Source organism: Stomoxys calcitrans, chromosome 5 (genome assembly GCF_963082655.1).
Source record: "Stomoxys calcitrans chromosome 5, idStoCalc2.1, whole genome shotgun sequence".
Lineage (NCBI taxonomy): Eukaryota > Metazoa > Arthropoda > Insecta > Diptera > Muscidae > Stomoxys > Stomoxys calcitrans.
The window spans coordinates 761857-774142 of NC_081556.1; the positions used below are offsets into that span (position 1 = coordinate 761857).

General features: G+C 39.0%; 1 protein-coding gene across 1 annotated transcript in view; it reads left to right on the plus strand.

The window, feature by feature from the left end:
• The first annotated feature begins 25 nt into the window (after nt 1-25).
• The window catches only part of LOC106082343 (uncharacterized), a 115212-nt gene continuing 102951 nt past the window's right edge, over nt 26-12286 (plus strand). Inside the window, exon 1 of the mRNA XM_013244789.2 lies at nt 26-984. Within this exon, the coding sequence (XP_013100243.1) occupies nt 612-984 (373 nt within the window). The 5' untranslated portion in view covers nt 26-611. The remainder of the gene's footprint in view (nt 985-12286) is intronic.

The window sequence follows — 12286 nt, forward strand, 5'->3', positions numbered from 1 at the left end:
TTTTTGGGTGTGTGTGTGTGTGCGCGAAGAAAATGGTTGTTAATTTTTAATATTTAAACGAGATGTTTTTTTGTATATCGTAGAGTTTTAAAGGTTTCCACAATTTGGATTTGCATGAATTTTAATGAATTCACGTTTCGTGTCGCTTGCCAGAAGGAACGAAACCCAAGCGAGGATACAAGGAAAATTGATTAAACAAATTTATGAGCAAAAGCAAGTAGAACAAACGTTGCCTTGGCAAAAGAAGATAGATAATATCCGCCAGATAAACAACAAACCACCAACAACCCATTAATAATTGCGAAAATATTGTATTAACAACAAATAGAAAAAAGCAAAGCAAACTGAACAAAAAAGTAAAGAAAGAAACAAAAAAAGAAACAAACAAAGGGGGTCAGCCCCAAATTCGATACTGCACAAAGAAATTCGCCTTCAAAAGTGTTCTTGCAAATTTTGTGTAAATTTTTTTTTTAACGAATCCCTCCGTGTTTTCTATTGAAAACAAAAAATAAGAAACAATTATTTCAAGAGCGTGTGCATTTGTATTTTTATAAATTACCACAACAAACAATAACTACAGCGGCAACCGGAATATTCTAAAGAAAAAAAAAATGGGCTGTAATACTAGTCAGGAGCTGAAAACCAAAGACGGTTCATCAACCGGCGTCAATGGTACCACGGCTGCGGCAGGGGAACAGAACGAGGAAAACGCCACTTGTGAACAAAACTGCAACAACGAAGATGCCCAACAGCAGTTGCAGCAGAAGGGCGATATTGGCCAGGAAGGAAAGAAAGCAACAAAGACTTCGACGGCCGAGTCCAACAAAATGCAACACTCGAACGGTGATGCGACCAACATGAAAGCATTCAATAATTCGTCGCTACCCCCCATGGCCAAGGAGAATGGCTCCATACCACAGAACTCCTGCAACAAGGCTGAAATAACGGAGCTCAATGACATGGATGACATGGGCGAAGATGAAGGTGAGTGAATCATCATACACACACACACACACACGCACACTCACGCATACAAGCGCATACACACCCAAAATAAGAACCCGAATCCCGTCTTGGTTTCATTTTCTTTTTGTAATCGCTACAACAACAACAAGCAATCACTCTCTTCCCAACTCCAACTCCAAATCGCAATCCTTGTTGTTCATTGGCAAGTTGTCGGTCGTTATCGTTCGTTATCGGCCCCCTTCTCATGCTATGACTAGGACATCGAACAATGTTTGCTTCGTTCATTTTAATGTTTCTATTTACAATTTTAATGCGGTTAACCCCACCCTCAGGTTGACCACTAGATAAGGTGTGTTTAGGAGTTCTTCTTAAATTATTCCGCATGCCTACACCAGCACTCCCTTTTGGTCGCTACTTGCCCACTCCTCGCAAAGGAACACCATTCACGACTTTTAAATTCAATTATCCATGGCAAGCGTAGAATATTTCGTTCATATTCATGAGCCAACTGTCCCAGTGTCTGTGACCTGGCCGCTTGAGTCTGAGCCCCCTAGGGGGACTAATTCTTGTACAGTTGACTCTTGTTTGGTGAATTGTAATTTCTGAAGACTTGAACTGGTCTAGATATTCCGGGTGTGACAAAGCAAGCGAACATGTACTTACGGATATGGATTTGTGTGAACCTTCAACATACACAGAGAGGAAAACATTGCGCATTATTTTTCAATTTTTTCAATTAGAAAACAGGTAAAGGAAATGCAGAGCCGACCAAAATAAACCCAACATTTCTCGGTATATATCGGGTTATGGGAAATTTGAACTGATTTTGATGGACTTCTCTAAAGTTGTTAAGATGAACAGATTAGTTACTTGGGCTAATAAGTGTAAATCGCTCGCTACAAATATGTGGGACTAAATAGATTAGCTACTAGGGCTAATAAGTGTAAATCGGGCGCTACAAATATGTGGGACTAAATTTCCCATGAACGTTCCAACATTAAGGAACAGGGTATTTTTCTCTCGTATCAATAAAATCAGTCCGATTAAAGTTAAAGTTCAATGATGGTTAGGTTAGAGTGGTAGTCCTTTACAGACTCTCTTAGATAATTTTAAGTTCATTGTAATAGCACAGTAGCGACAGACCAAGGCCTCTGGTGAGAATCGAACCCACGACCTCCGCACTGGCAATCCAAGCACGCCACCAACTCGACTAGCGGGCCGTTCAATGATAAGAGGCCTCCTTTTTATGCGGTGTTCGAACTTCATGCCATGTTTCATGTTTTAACAAGGCAGGATGCGTCACAAATGCAGCCAGCATTAGTAATGGGATAGCCACTGCTGAAAATTTGTCTGATGTTTACGCCGGGGTTTGAGCCCAGGCGTTCGGCGTCATAGGCACAGATGCTTACCTCTGCTCCACGATGGCCTCCTGTGGGAACTGTACTTTAATCTAAACCGATTTTCAATAGCGTTCGACTTTGGGCCAAGAAGTGCCAACTGGGCAACAAATGCGATCTGTAGCATCAGGATCACAAGAATACATATCAAGACCGTAGACTATGGTAAGGGCTTTATATCACACCCATCATGACGTAGGCACTGTATTCTCAGACGGCTGTCATTCTTCTATTACTTGAGAACGCCTGAACCGATTTTCTCGAAATTTTCGATGATGTAGGTGTTGTTGTAGCAGTGTGTATACGCTGAAGCGGCAGCCCCTGCCGACGAAGGAATTCAAAAAAAGGACTCAAAAGAGGTATTCCAAAGTAGAGTACCAACTTGATATTAAAATTGGGTCCGGGTACTTAGGGGGCTGCCCCGACCCCAAAACCACCTCAAGTAGACATTTTGGGCGATAATAACAATATGCGACTCAAATGAAATGTATTAGGGAGTAGATTACGAGAATTGTCAGCAAGGAGAAATAGGCTAGATAATTTGTTAATACCGAAAGGGGCACGGATCCTCTCTCTTAATCCAAAAACACCACACAAATATAAAAGTTGATCGATGGGGTCAATATGGGACGCAAATGAAAGTTATATGGGAGTCGATTACGAATATGGTCTGGAAGGAGCAGTAGGCTATAGAATTTGTTGATTTAGTAAGGGGGCGGACTCTCCCCCTTAATGCAAAAACACCACCCAAAAATAAAAGTGGACCGATCGCGACAATGAATGGTATTCGAGAGTGGAGTATTAATTTGATAGGGAGTCGATTACGAATATGGTCTGGAAGGAGCAGTAGGCTATAGAATTTGTTGATTTAGTAAGGGGGCGGACTCTCCCCCTTAATGCAAAAACACCACCCAAAAATAAAAGTGGACCGATCGCGACAATGAATGGTATTCGAGAGTGGAGTATTAATTTGATAAAAAATATGGGACTCAAATGAATTTTATTCGAGAGTGCAGTACTAATTTGTTAAAAAAAAAAACATTGGATCCAGGGACTTGGAGGGCCGCCCAGACCTAAAACTCCCTCAAATAGACATTTTGGACGATATTGACAATATGGGACTCAAATGAAAGGTATTATGAAATAGATTACGAATGTGGTCTGCAAGCAGCAATGATCCCTCCAAGTACCCCGGTTCAAGTACTTGGAGGGCCGCCCCGACCCAAATATTGACGATATTGACAATATGGGACTCAAATGAAAGGTATTATGGAATAGATTATGAATATGGTCTGGAAGCAGCAATAGGCTATAAAATTTGATGATATTGAAAGTGGACAGACCCTCTCCCTTGCCCCAAAATCCCAATCCAAAAATAAAAGTGGACCGATGGGGACAATATGGGACTCAAATGAGAAAGAGTAAAGTAGAGTACGAATTTGGTTTTGAAAATTTTGTACAAGTCCCTAGGGGCCCGCACCGACCCGAAAACCCATCCATATGGGCATTTTGGACGATCAGGACAATATGTGACTCCAAAACCCCTCCCCAAATGGAAATATTTGCTAATCAGGGCTATACGGGATACAAATAAAGGGTATAGTATTAAGGAGTAGATAAACCACGTGTTCTGGGGGGATGCATATGGTATTAAGTAAAAAAAATGAGCATTCCGCTTTGCTGTCGCTGACTAGAACAGACGCCTCATGACAGGTTACTGTCTGATCGGAAAACATGTGGACAGACTGAAGGTTGCCAGTTACGACTTTTGCTGGCGACATTTGTAAATTATTCAACCAAGTAGAACTTCTCAGCAAATGTGTCTTCGCGACAGCAAATGTGTCTTCGCGACAGAAGAATCATTGGTTGAAATTCGATTATAACAACAAATCAATATAAATTGTTTGAAACACAGATTGGTTATCTGCATAGTTCATTAGCAATATTCACTGCGATACAATAAAAATTATGAAAAGAAAATGCTCATAACCGATGAATCAGTTCAAATCATTTTTATTAAAAAATAAATTTATTTCGTTTCTGTCCGTTGTGCCAAAACCTTTTATTTTAAAAGTTACTCCGTACTACCAACAAAATTTAAACTTCAGTTGGTATTCTTTTTTTAGAAAATTCAGATTTTTTTTAATTCGGCAGGCAGCACGTACGTCACTGATAAAAGCAATTCTTATCCAAAAATAAAAAAAAAAAAACAAGTGCAAAAAAAAAAACAACGGAGTATATCTATGCCGCTCAACAAAACTTCCTCATTCCTCTGCTTGCTTTGGCTTCATATGGCACTCATCTGAGTAGTGTGCATTTGCAAACAACAAACGATGTCCGTCGAGGAAGTTGAAATTCAAATCCGCTGAACGATTACTAAAACGTTCGCACATCTCTCACTCTATTGTATTTGTGCGTGTGTTTCTAACTAATTTTGTTTTTATGTGGCATGCGATACAGACAATTGCTTTGGCCAAAGTGGCTAAATTTTGGGTCTCATGTAGTTCTCTGATACCAACATTAGCTGCCACGACAAAAAGTTGTGGTTGGCAAAATGATATGGGAGATTGATATGGGAGAGATTGAAGTACCTAACAAGTACACCAGCATTAGTAGAGATGATACTTTTAATAAAAGTTCATAATGTGTACTCGCCGGAATTCGAACCCAGTTCAAGGTTCAGCGCCATAAGCGTAATTGATAACCCGTTCAAGATGTTGGTCCCACACTTTTTCTCAGTCTCCCCTAATTTTTCAGCAAAGCGTAGCAGTACGTTCGATGATCATTCTTGCAGCCTGAGTAAGTCATATTTTTGACTTTCTTGGCCGATTTCAACGTTATGACTTCTGCCGGATCCATTGCTTTGACTAGCAATTGGCATAAATTCGATTCCATATTTTTTATACGGTTGTGATTCGACAAGGTCGTAATTAAAAATTTCACTCAAATAAATCAAAACACAACTTTTGGCAAATGTTTTCGCTTTTTGTCATTTGTTAACGACTTACGCCATCGTCCCAAACGCAGCATTAGTTAAATTTTTATTTTTTTTCAGTGTACATTAGGGAAAATTTTCATATGTAAGACACATAAATTCATTTTGCTGTTCACACACTGACCACAAATTTGTGACAATGGTCGTTTTAGTCATTCGATTGTGGTGAAAATTCCGTTTAAATTCTTGTTTTCGCACTTTGTTTATATGGGCTGAGATCATTTTGCTTGACATGGCGAAAAGTGTGTCTTCGGTACAACTTGGCAAATTCGCTTTTAAAACACACACACTCACACACCTACACATATACATATATTTGCACAGTTACACATATGAAAGATAAATGACAATACATTTGAACACGAGAAACGATAAAATGGCTTTGACGACAATTTATCATTCGGTCATTGTTACGAAATCACATGCCGAGACTGGTGTGCATGTACACACATTTCTACATTTGCAATGTACATACATTTATACATACATACATAAGTGCGTGTTAAGATTGTTTCATTTCTTAACAAGGAAATCAAAAAGTCATTGTTGTCTTGTTTTTCAAAACAATTATGACATCGGACAGAGTCAGCAATGCCCAGCATTGTTAAGTTGTTTCCCACATTGAGATTGAGAAACGCAAAACGCATTTTGATTTTTAAGCGATTTTATATCAAAAAGGAACAAACATTGCTCCAAACGAAACATAATAAGGCTGTAGAAAGGCGGAACCTTTATGCTAAAACTAATCAAAGATGGAACAACAATGTTTCAAAGGTAGTAGAATACCATATCTGGATTACTGGCTTAGGTGTATGTCCATAGTGGCATGGGGCGGATTAATATCTGCACCCTCTTTTCAACCTAACCTAGTATAATACCATAATTTTAATACCCTGCATCATTGCAAATTTGCTCATTGACAGTCCGTTTGGGTACAGCGGGGGGAGACTGCTCTCATATCAATGAGTGCTGGCCGATATCAGTGTAAGGTAAATGATAAGGGATCTACTTTTTAATGTCGAGTCCAAATAGCTTGTCGCAGAGAGACACCACTATAGTAGAGAAGTTTACACAGCTGATTAACTAAGGTAAATATCTCGCAAATGTTGCCAGCTCTAGGTGTGGATGACCAACGGGAAAAATTGCGTCCGATGTTCTTGCCGTGCTTTTAACCTAGGCGTTCAGCCAAAAAGGTAGCGACTCTACGGTGAACTCACCCTACACCATTACAAGGGTATAATTACTTATCAAATTTGTTTGTAACACCTTGAATGAGCACATTAGTATACAGTTCTATTCAGAATCACTTTCAAAATCGATTTCGGCCATGTACATCTGTCTGTTTGTCGGCCCAAGTATTTTTGTGTTCATATTACAGGTCGCAAACATGTGATTATAGTCCAACGACCTATTGAAGTTGGAAAGAACGTTTTAAGATTTAGACATAGCTGCCATATACATAAACGATGGTACATTTACATATTAAACCTATGACTTTTAAGATCAGTGAAGTTTATGAAATGCATTAAAAATATATATCACCCGATTTCAAAAACAAGAGCAATCACAATGAAATTCAATGAAAATCACATTGGAATTTAGTCAAAATCGGTTCAGATTCAGATGGAAATCTCTCGATTTAAGGTCTTGGGCCCATAAAAGGCGTATTTGCTGTCCCGATTTCGCTGAAATTTGGGACAGTAAGTTATGTTAGGTCACTCGACATACTTGTTAAATATGGCTCAGATTAGTCCAAATTTACAGCTACCATATAGACCGATCTCTCGATTTAGGGACTTGGGCCCATAAGAGACGAATTTATTGTCAAATTTCCGTTTCGCTGAAATTTGGGACAATAAGTTATGTTAAGCCCCTCGACATACTTGTTTATTTTGGTCTTGATCGGTCCAAATTTGGATATAGCTGCCATATAGGCCGATCTCACGATTTATGGGCTTGGGCCCATCATAGGCGCATTTATTGTTTGATTTCGTAGAAATTTGGTATGGCGAGTTGTGTTAGGCTCCTCGACATTCCGTTCAATATGGCCCAGAACGGTCCAGATTTGGATATAGCTGTCATGTATACCGATCCTCCGATTTAAGGTTTTAGACCTATAAAAGGTGAATTTATTAACCGATTTTGCTGAAATTAGGCACAATGAGTTGCGGTAGGCCCCTCGACATTCGTACCGAGTATGGGTAAGACCGATCCATATTTCGATATAACTGCCATATAGACCGATCACTCGATTTAAGGTCTTGGGGCCCACAATAGGCGTATTTATTGTCCGATTTCTCTGAAATTTGGTATGACGAATTGTGTTGGGCTCCTCGATATTCCTGTTCAATATGCCCCAGATCGGTCTACATTAGGGTTTTACATGTTCGCCTATGACGCTGAACGCCTGGGTTCGAATCCTGGTAGGACCAGGATTCAAAATTTGGTACAGCCATCTTTTTTGGCCTAAAGACAAAGCCTATTGAAATTGGAAGCAATCGGTTTATAGTATATGTTCGTCCGATATGGACTAATACAGTCGAAACCGGATAAGTGATACGCTAAAAATACATCTCATGTGTTTCACTTATCCGTAATTTTCAAATTTGGTACAGCCATCTTTTTTGGCCTACAAACAACGCCTATTGAAATTGGAAGCAATCAGTTTAGATTTGGATATAGCTTTTTTATAGTATATGTTCGTCCGATATGGACTAATACAGTCGACAGTCGAAACCGGATAAGTGATACGCTAAAAATACATCTCATGTGTTTCACTTATCCGTAATTTTCAAATTTGGTACAGCCATCTTTTTTGGCCTACAAACAACGCCTATTGAAATTGGAAGCAATCAGTTTAGATTTGGATATAGCTTTTTTATAGTATATGTTCGTCCGATATGGACTAATATAGTCGACAGTCGAAACCGGATAAGTGATACGCTAAAAATACATCTCATGTGTTTCACTTATCCGTAATTTTCAGTTTAGCGTAGTTCGGATAAGTGAAATTAGTTTCCAGTTATGCGTTATAAGCAAACGTGTAAGGGAATTTTCACGTCAACGTACTAATTACGCATGAAATAACCTTAGCTGAAAAATATCAGTTCTAGGAGCCATATATCGAATTTGATTGCTGACGCAAAATTTTAAACTTCTAGATAGTTTCACATAGAAATAACTTTTTCATCTATGCGTTTCCAGTTTCATATGAAAACGGGATTTGGGGTTTAGAAACTTTATCAGTTTGGCGGTTGTTTCAGTTAAGCGATTCTCACTTAAACGAATTCAATTGCATTGAATAACATAAAATTTAATGGTTCTCTTCATCAAGTTTCGCTTAAGCGAAAATTTTCACTTAAGCTTATTACAGTTATGCGGTTTCGATTGTACTTCAAAAACATGGTTGTTTGCCAACCGATTCTCAAAAAATTTGCAACAAAGGATGACATTACTGGCGAATTTCATAGAAACAGGTTCCGATTAATATGTTTCGCCCGATTTATACTTCTGGAGCCTTGCAAGCACATTTATCAACCGATGTTCCCAAAATTTTCCAATACGCTTTATTCTACAACTACCACGTCCGAAATTTTGTCGCAATCAGTTCAGATTTGGATATAGCTTCCATTGGTTATAGCTATAGATTTGGACTAATATTGCAATAATGTGGTCATCTGTTCAGCGACACTCACGAAATTTGGCACAAAGGATGCCTGTAAGACTGAAACTAAGATAGCGGTTCAGATTTCGATATAATTCCCATATATATTTTTGTCTGATTTTGACAAATACTGCAATAAAATTTGGTGATTTGTTAACCGCATCTCCCAATGTTTACATTAAGGGCATTAATCAAAGATCTTTAAAACATTTTATGCAGCGACTCCCTCTACGACTCCCTCTACGACTCCCTCTACGACTCCCTCTACGACTCCCTCTACGACTCCCTCTACGACTCCCTCTACGACTCCCTCTACGACTCCCTCTACGACTCCCACAATATGTAGGGATTTTGGTTGAAATTCTTCACTTCAACTTTAAGCAAATTTTAATTTCGACGACTTAGTTTTCATATGGAGTAGAGTATTATAGGGGCAGCTTTGCCCGAATTTAGCCGGCCCTACTTGAATTTTTGTATCGAAACAGGCTAGAAATTGAGTTAGCTCATCAATGATAGGCATCGCAATTCGTGGCCATGTGGGATATGGCAGCCATTGGTTTTAAGATGCTATAAATATTTTAACGCCTTTGACTGCTATTGATGCTGGTATGGACTTGCATGCGCTGTTCAGGTGGATGTGTTTGGTGTTGCCCATTTGTCTGCATTGAGCCTTTTATTGTTGTTTTTGGTTGTTTGTTTGTCTTTATTCCCATTTATATTCATTATCTGTCACTTGTTATTGTATTTTGCGCAAAAAGGCTTACCTTTTTAAAAGAATTCAATGGGAAGAAATTCCCTAAATCCCTTGGCAAAGAGTTTTACTGCCAAACGTGGGTTAATAAGGTTTTCTAAGAAAAAATTGTATTGGTCTTGCCAAAAAAGTCAGGGTTGGGGAGGTGGGGTGTGTATAGAATATGTTTTAGTAGCATTACATTTCAGCAGTGGAGCGTTTTTTTTTTCTTTCATCAAAACCATAAATATTGGATTTATTTTGAGCATATCCATTGCCAGCCTGCTTTATGATTTGATTCCGTTGAGCCTTTTTAATTAATATATGAGTGAGTATGCCATTAGTGTAAGATATTCACCGCTCCTATTTCCATTCACAGATCTTGGGATCTGACAAATCTTATAGCAAAGGGTCCCTCTTTTGGGTTTCATGTTGAATTTATTCATTTTAAATATTTTGCCGCTGCTAATGGCACCCATAAGCCTCATTTAACCGAAGTCATGCCGTAATATTTCAAAATGTCTGTGCGGCCATTTCCAATGAATTATGTTTTTGGGGGGCAAAGTGCTGAAATTCTTTGCACCCACCGGTGCCTCAGCGACTTCCGTTCTAGACGAATGAGTAATATTTATTTCAACATTAAGTATACGTGCCCACACCCGCACCCGCACCCACACACACGCATACACATTTTGCATTATGTCTGACGTATGGATATGAAAGAAAGTACGTCTGTACATAGCTCGGGCCACAGGGGCTAAGTGCTTCGTCGTCAAGCGAGCACCGTGGCAATGAAGAGCGCTGTGCTGCGCTAGTAGAATGTGATGGAAAATATTTAATGCTCATCACAGTCAGTCTTAATGGGCCTAAAGTACCCCCCCTTCCCCCCTGAAAAATATACAGGAGTGTGATTGATGCACACATACTAAAGTCAAATTGGATGAAGTCTTCTGCAATTTAAAAATGCTACCGAGGATTTTCATATTAAAATTGTACTCGGATTCTATTATCAATGTGGAAGAATTTACATTTCATTTTGAGAATTATGTGTTTTTGCAATTTGGCTTATCTTTTCTCTAAATTGTGCTAGAATTGAAATGTGTATTAGGGTGGTTCATTCATTTGTGCACCAAAACTGCAATGTCTTGATATTTCAAGAAAAAGGGGATATCATAATTTAAAAAATCCCAAATGTGTGGTTAAATTGCAGAGTAGAACAATCAATCTGGGCGTACAAACCTCCTTGCAGAAAATTAGGTTCAGGTTTTATCATCCATAAGGCGTTGCCACCCAATTTTACTAACGTCATAAGGGGGCTATGCCAAAGCGTTGGCTGATTGTTAAATCTTTTTTGCAAGGAGGATTCTACCCCTGTTTCCATCTCCTGTGGTGGTTATATATTGAGTAGACTAGTTGTTAAGGCCACCGTAGCGCAGAAGTTTTCATGTCCACCCATGAGGCTGAAAGTCGAAAAATATTTTCAGCAGTGGTTATCCCCCACTAATGCTGACTATACTCGTATTTGTGAGATACTATGCTATATAAAATCCTCAAAGAGCTGTCGCACACCGTTTGGACTCGGCAATAGAAGGGAGTTCCCTTATCATTGAATCGAACAGCATTCATTCATTCATGTGAGAAGTTTGAATGTTCATGGGCAAATTTGCATACAAGTTAATAGCGACAATATATTTGCTTAAAACATTCTGTGCCAATAGAACTGTTCCGGTTTTTAGTTAATTAGTTCCAGCCAGCTTTGGTCTTTCACACAAATTCCGCAAAAGCAATTCAGAATACTTAAACAATTTTAAATTTGACAATTGGAATCGGCTTTAGGGCTTTCTGCATCAATCGAAACAAGATTTTGCCCGGTCTTCCAACATGTGGCCGGACGTTGTGGTGTTGGAAGATTAAGGCCGTTAATTTCTCTATTCAAACGATTTATATCCCATATGATTGGTGGCTGCCGTTGTGCAGAGGTTAGCATGTCCGCCTATAACGCTGAACACCTAGGTTTGAATCCCGGCGAGAACATCTGAAAAATTCTCAGCAGTGGTTATGCCCTCCTAATACTGGCGATATTTGTGAGGTACAATGCCAAGCATAGAAGCCACGGAGAAACTTCTCTCCAATGATGTGTCGCTTCGGGGCACGCCCTCGGAATCGTTTATAAAAAGGAGGAGAGACCGCACTCATTGAACTGTGAGAAATTTGCCTCCTGTTCCTCAATTGAAAAATTCTAAAAAAAAGAAAAGAGATATCTTAGAAATTCTTTTTGAGTACTGCAGATAAAAGTGTTCTAAAAATAAATATGGAGGAAAAAAGCATGTGCCCAATTTGGGGGATCTGGGCTTTGGATTTTTAAACTCGAGGGGTTTTTCAATTTTTTAATAAAAAATTGCCAATTTTGAAGCACATACAGCACCCGTTTAAGTTGACATATCTTGCAGCTAAAAGCATCTAAAATTTGTTTTCTTCACAAGTAAGAAAGAAAAAAATTAAGGTTTTGAAGCAAGTTTTTTCAATAAAGACTA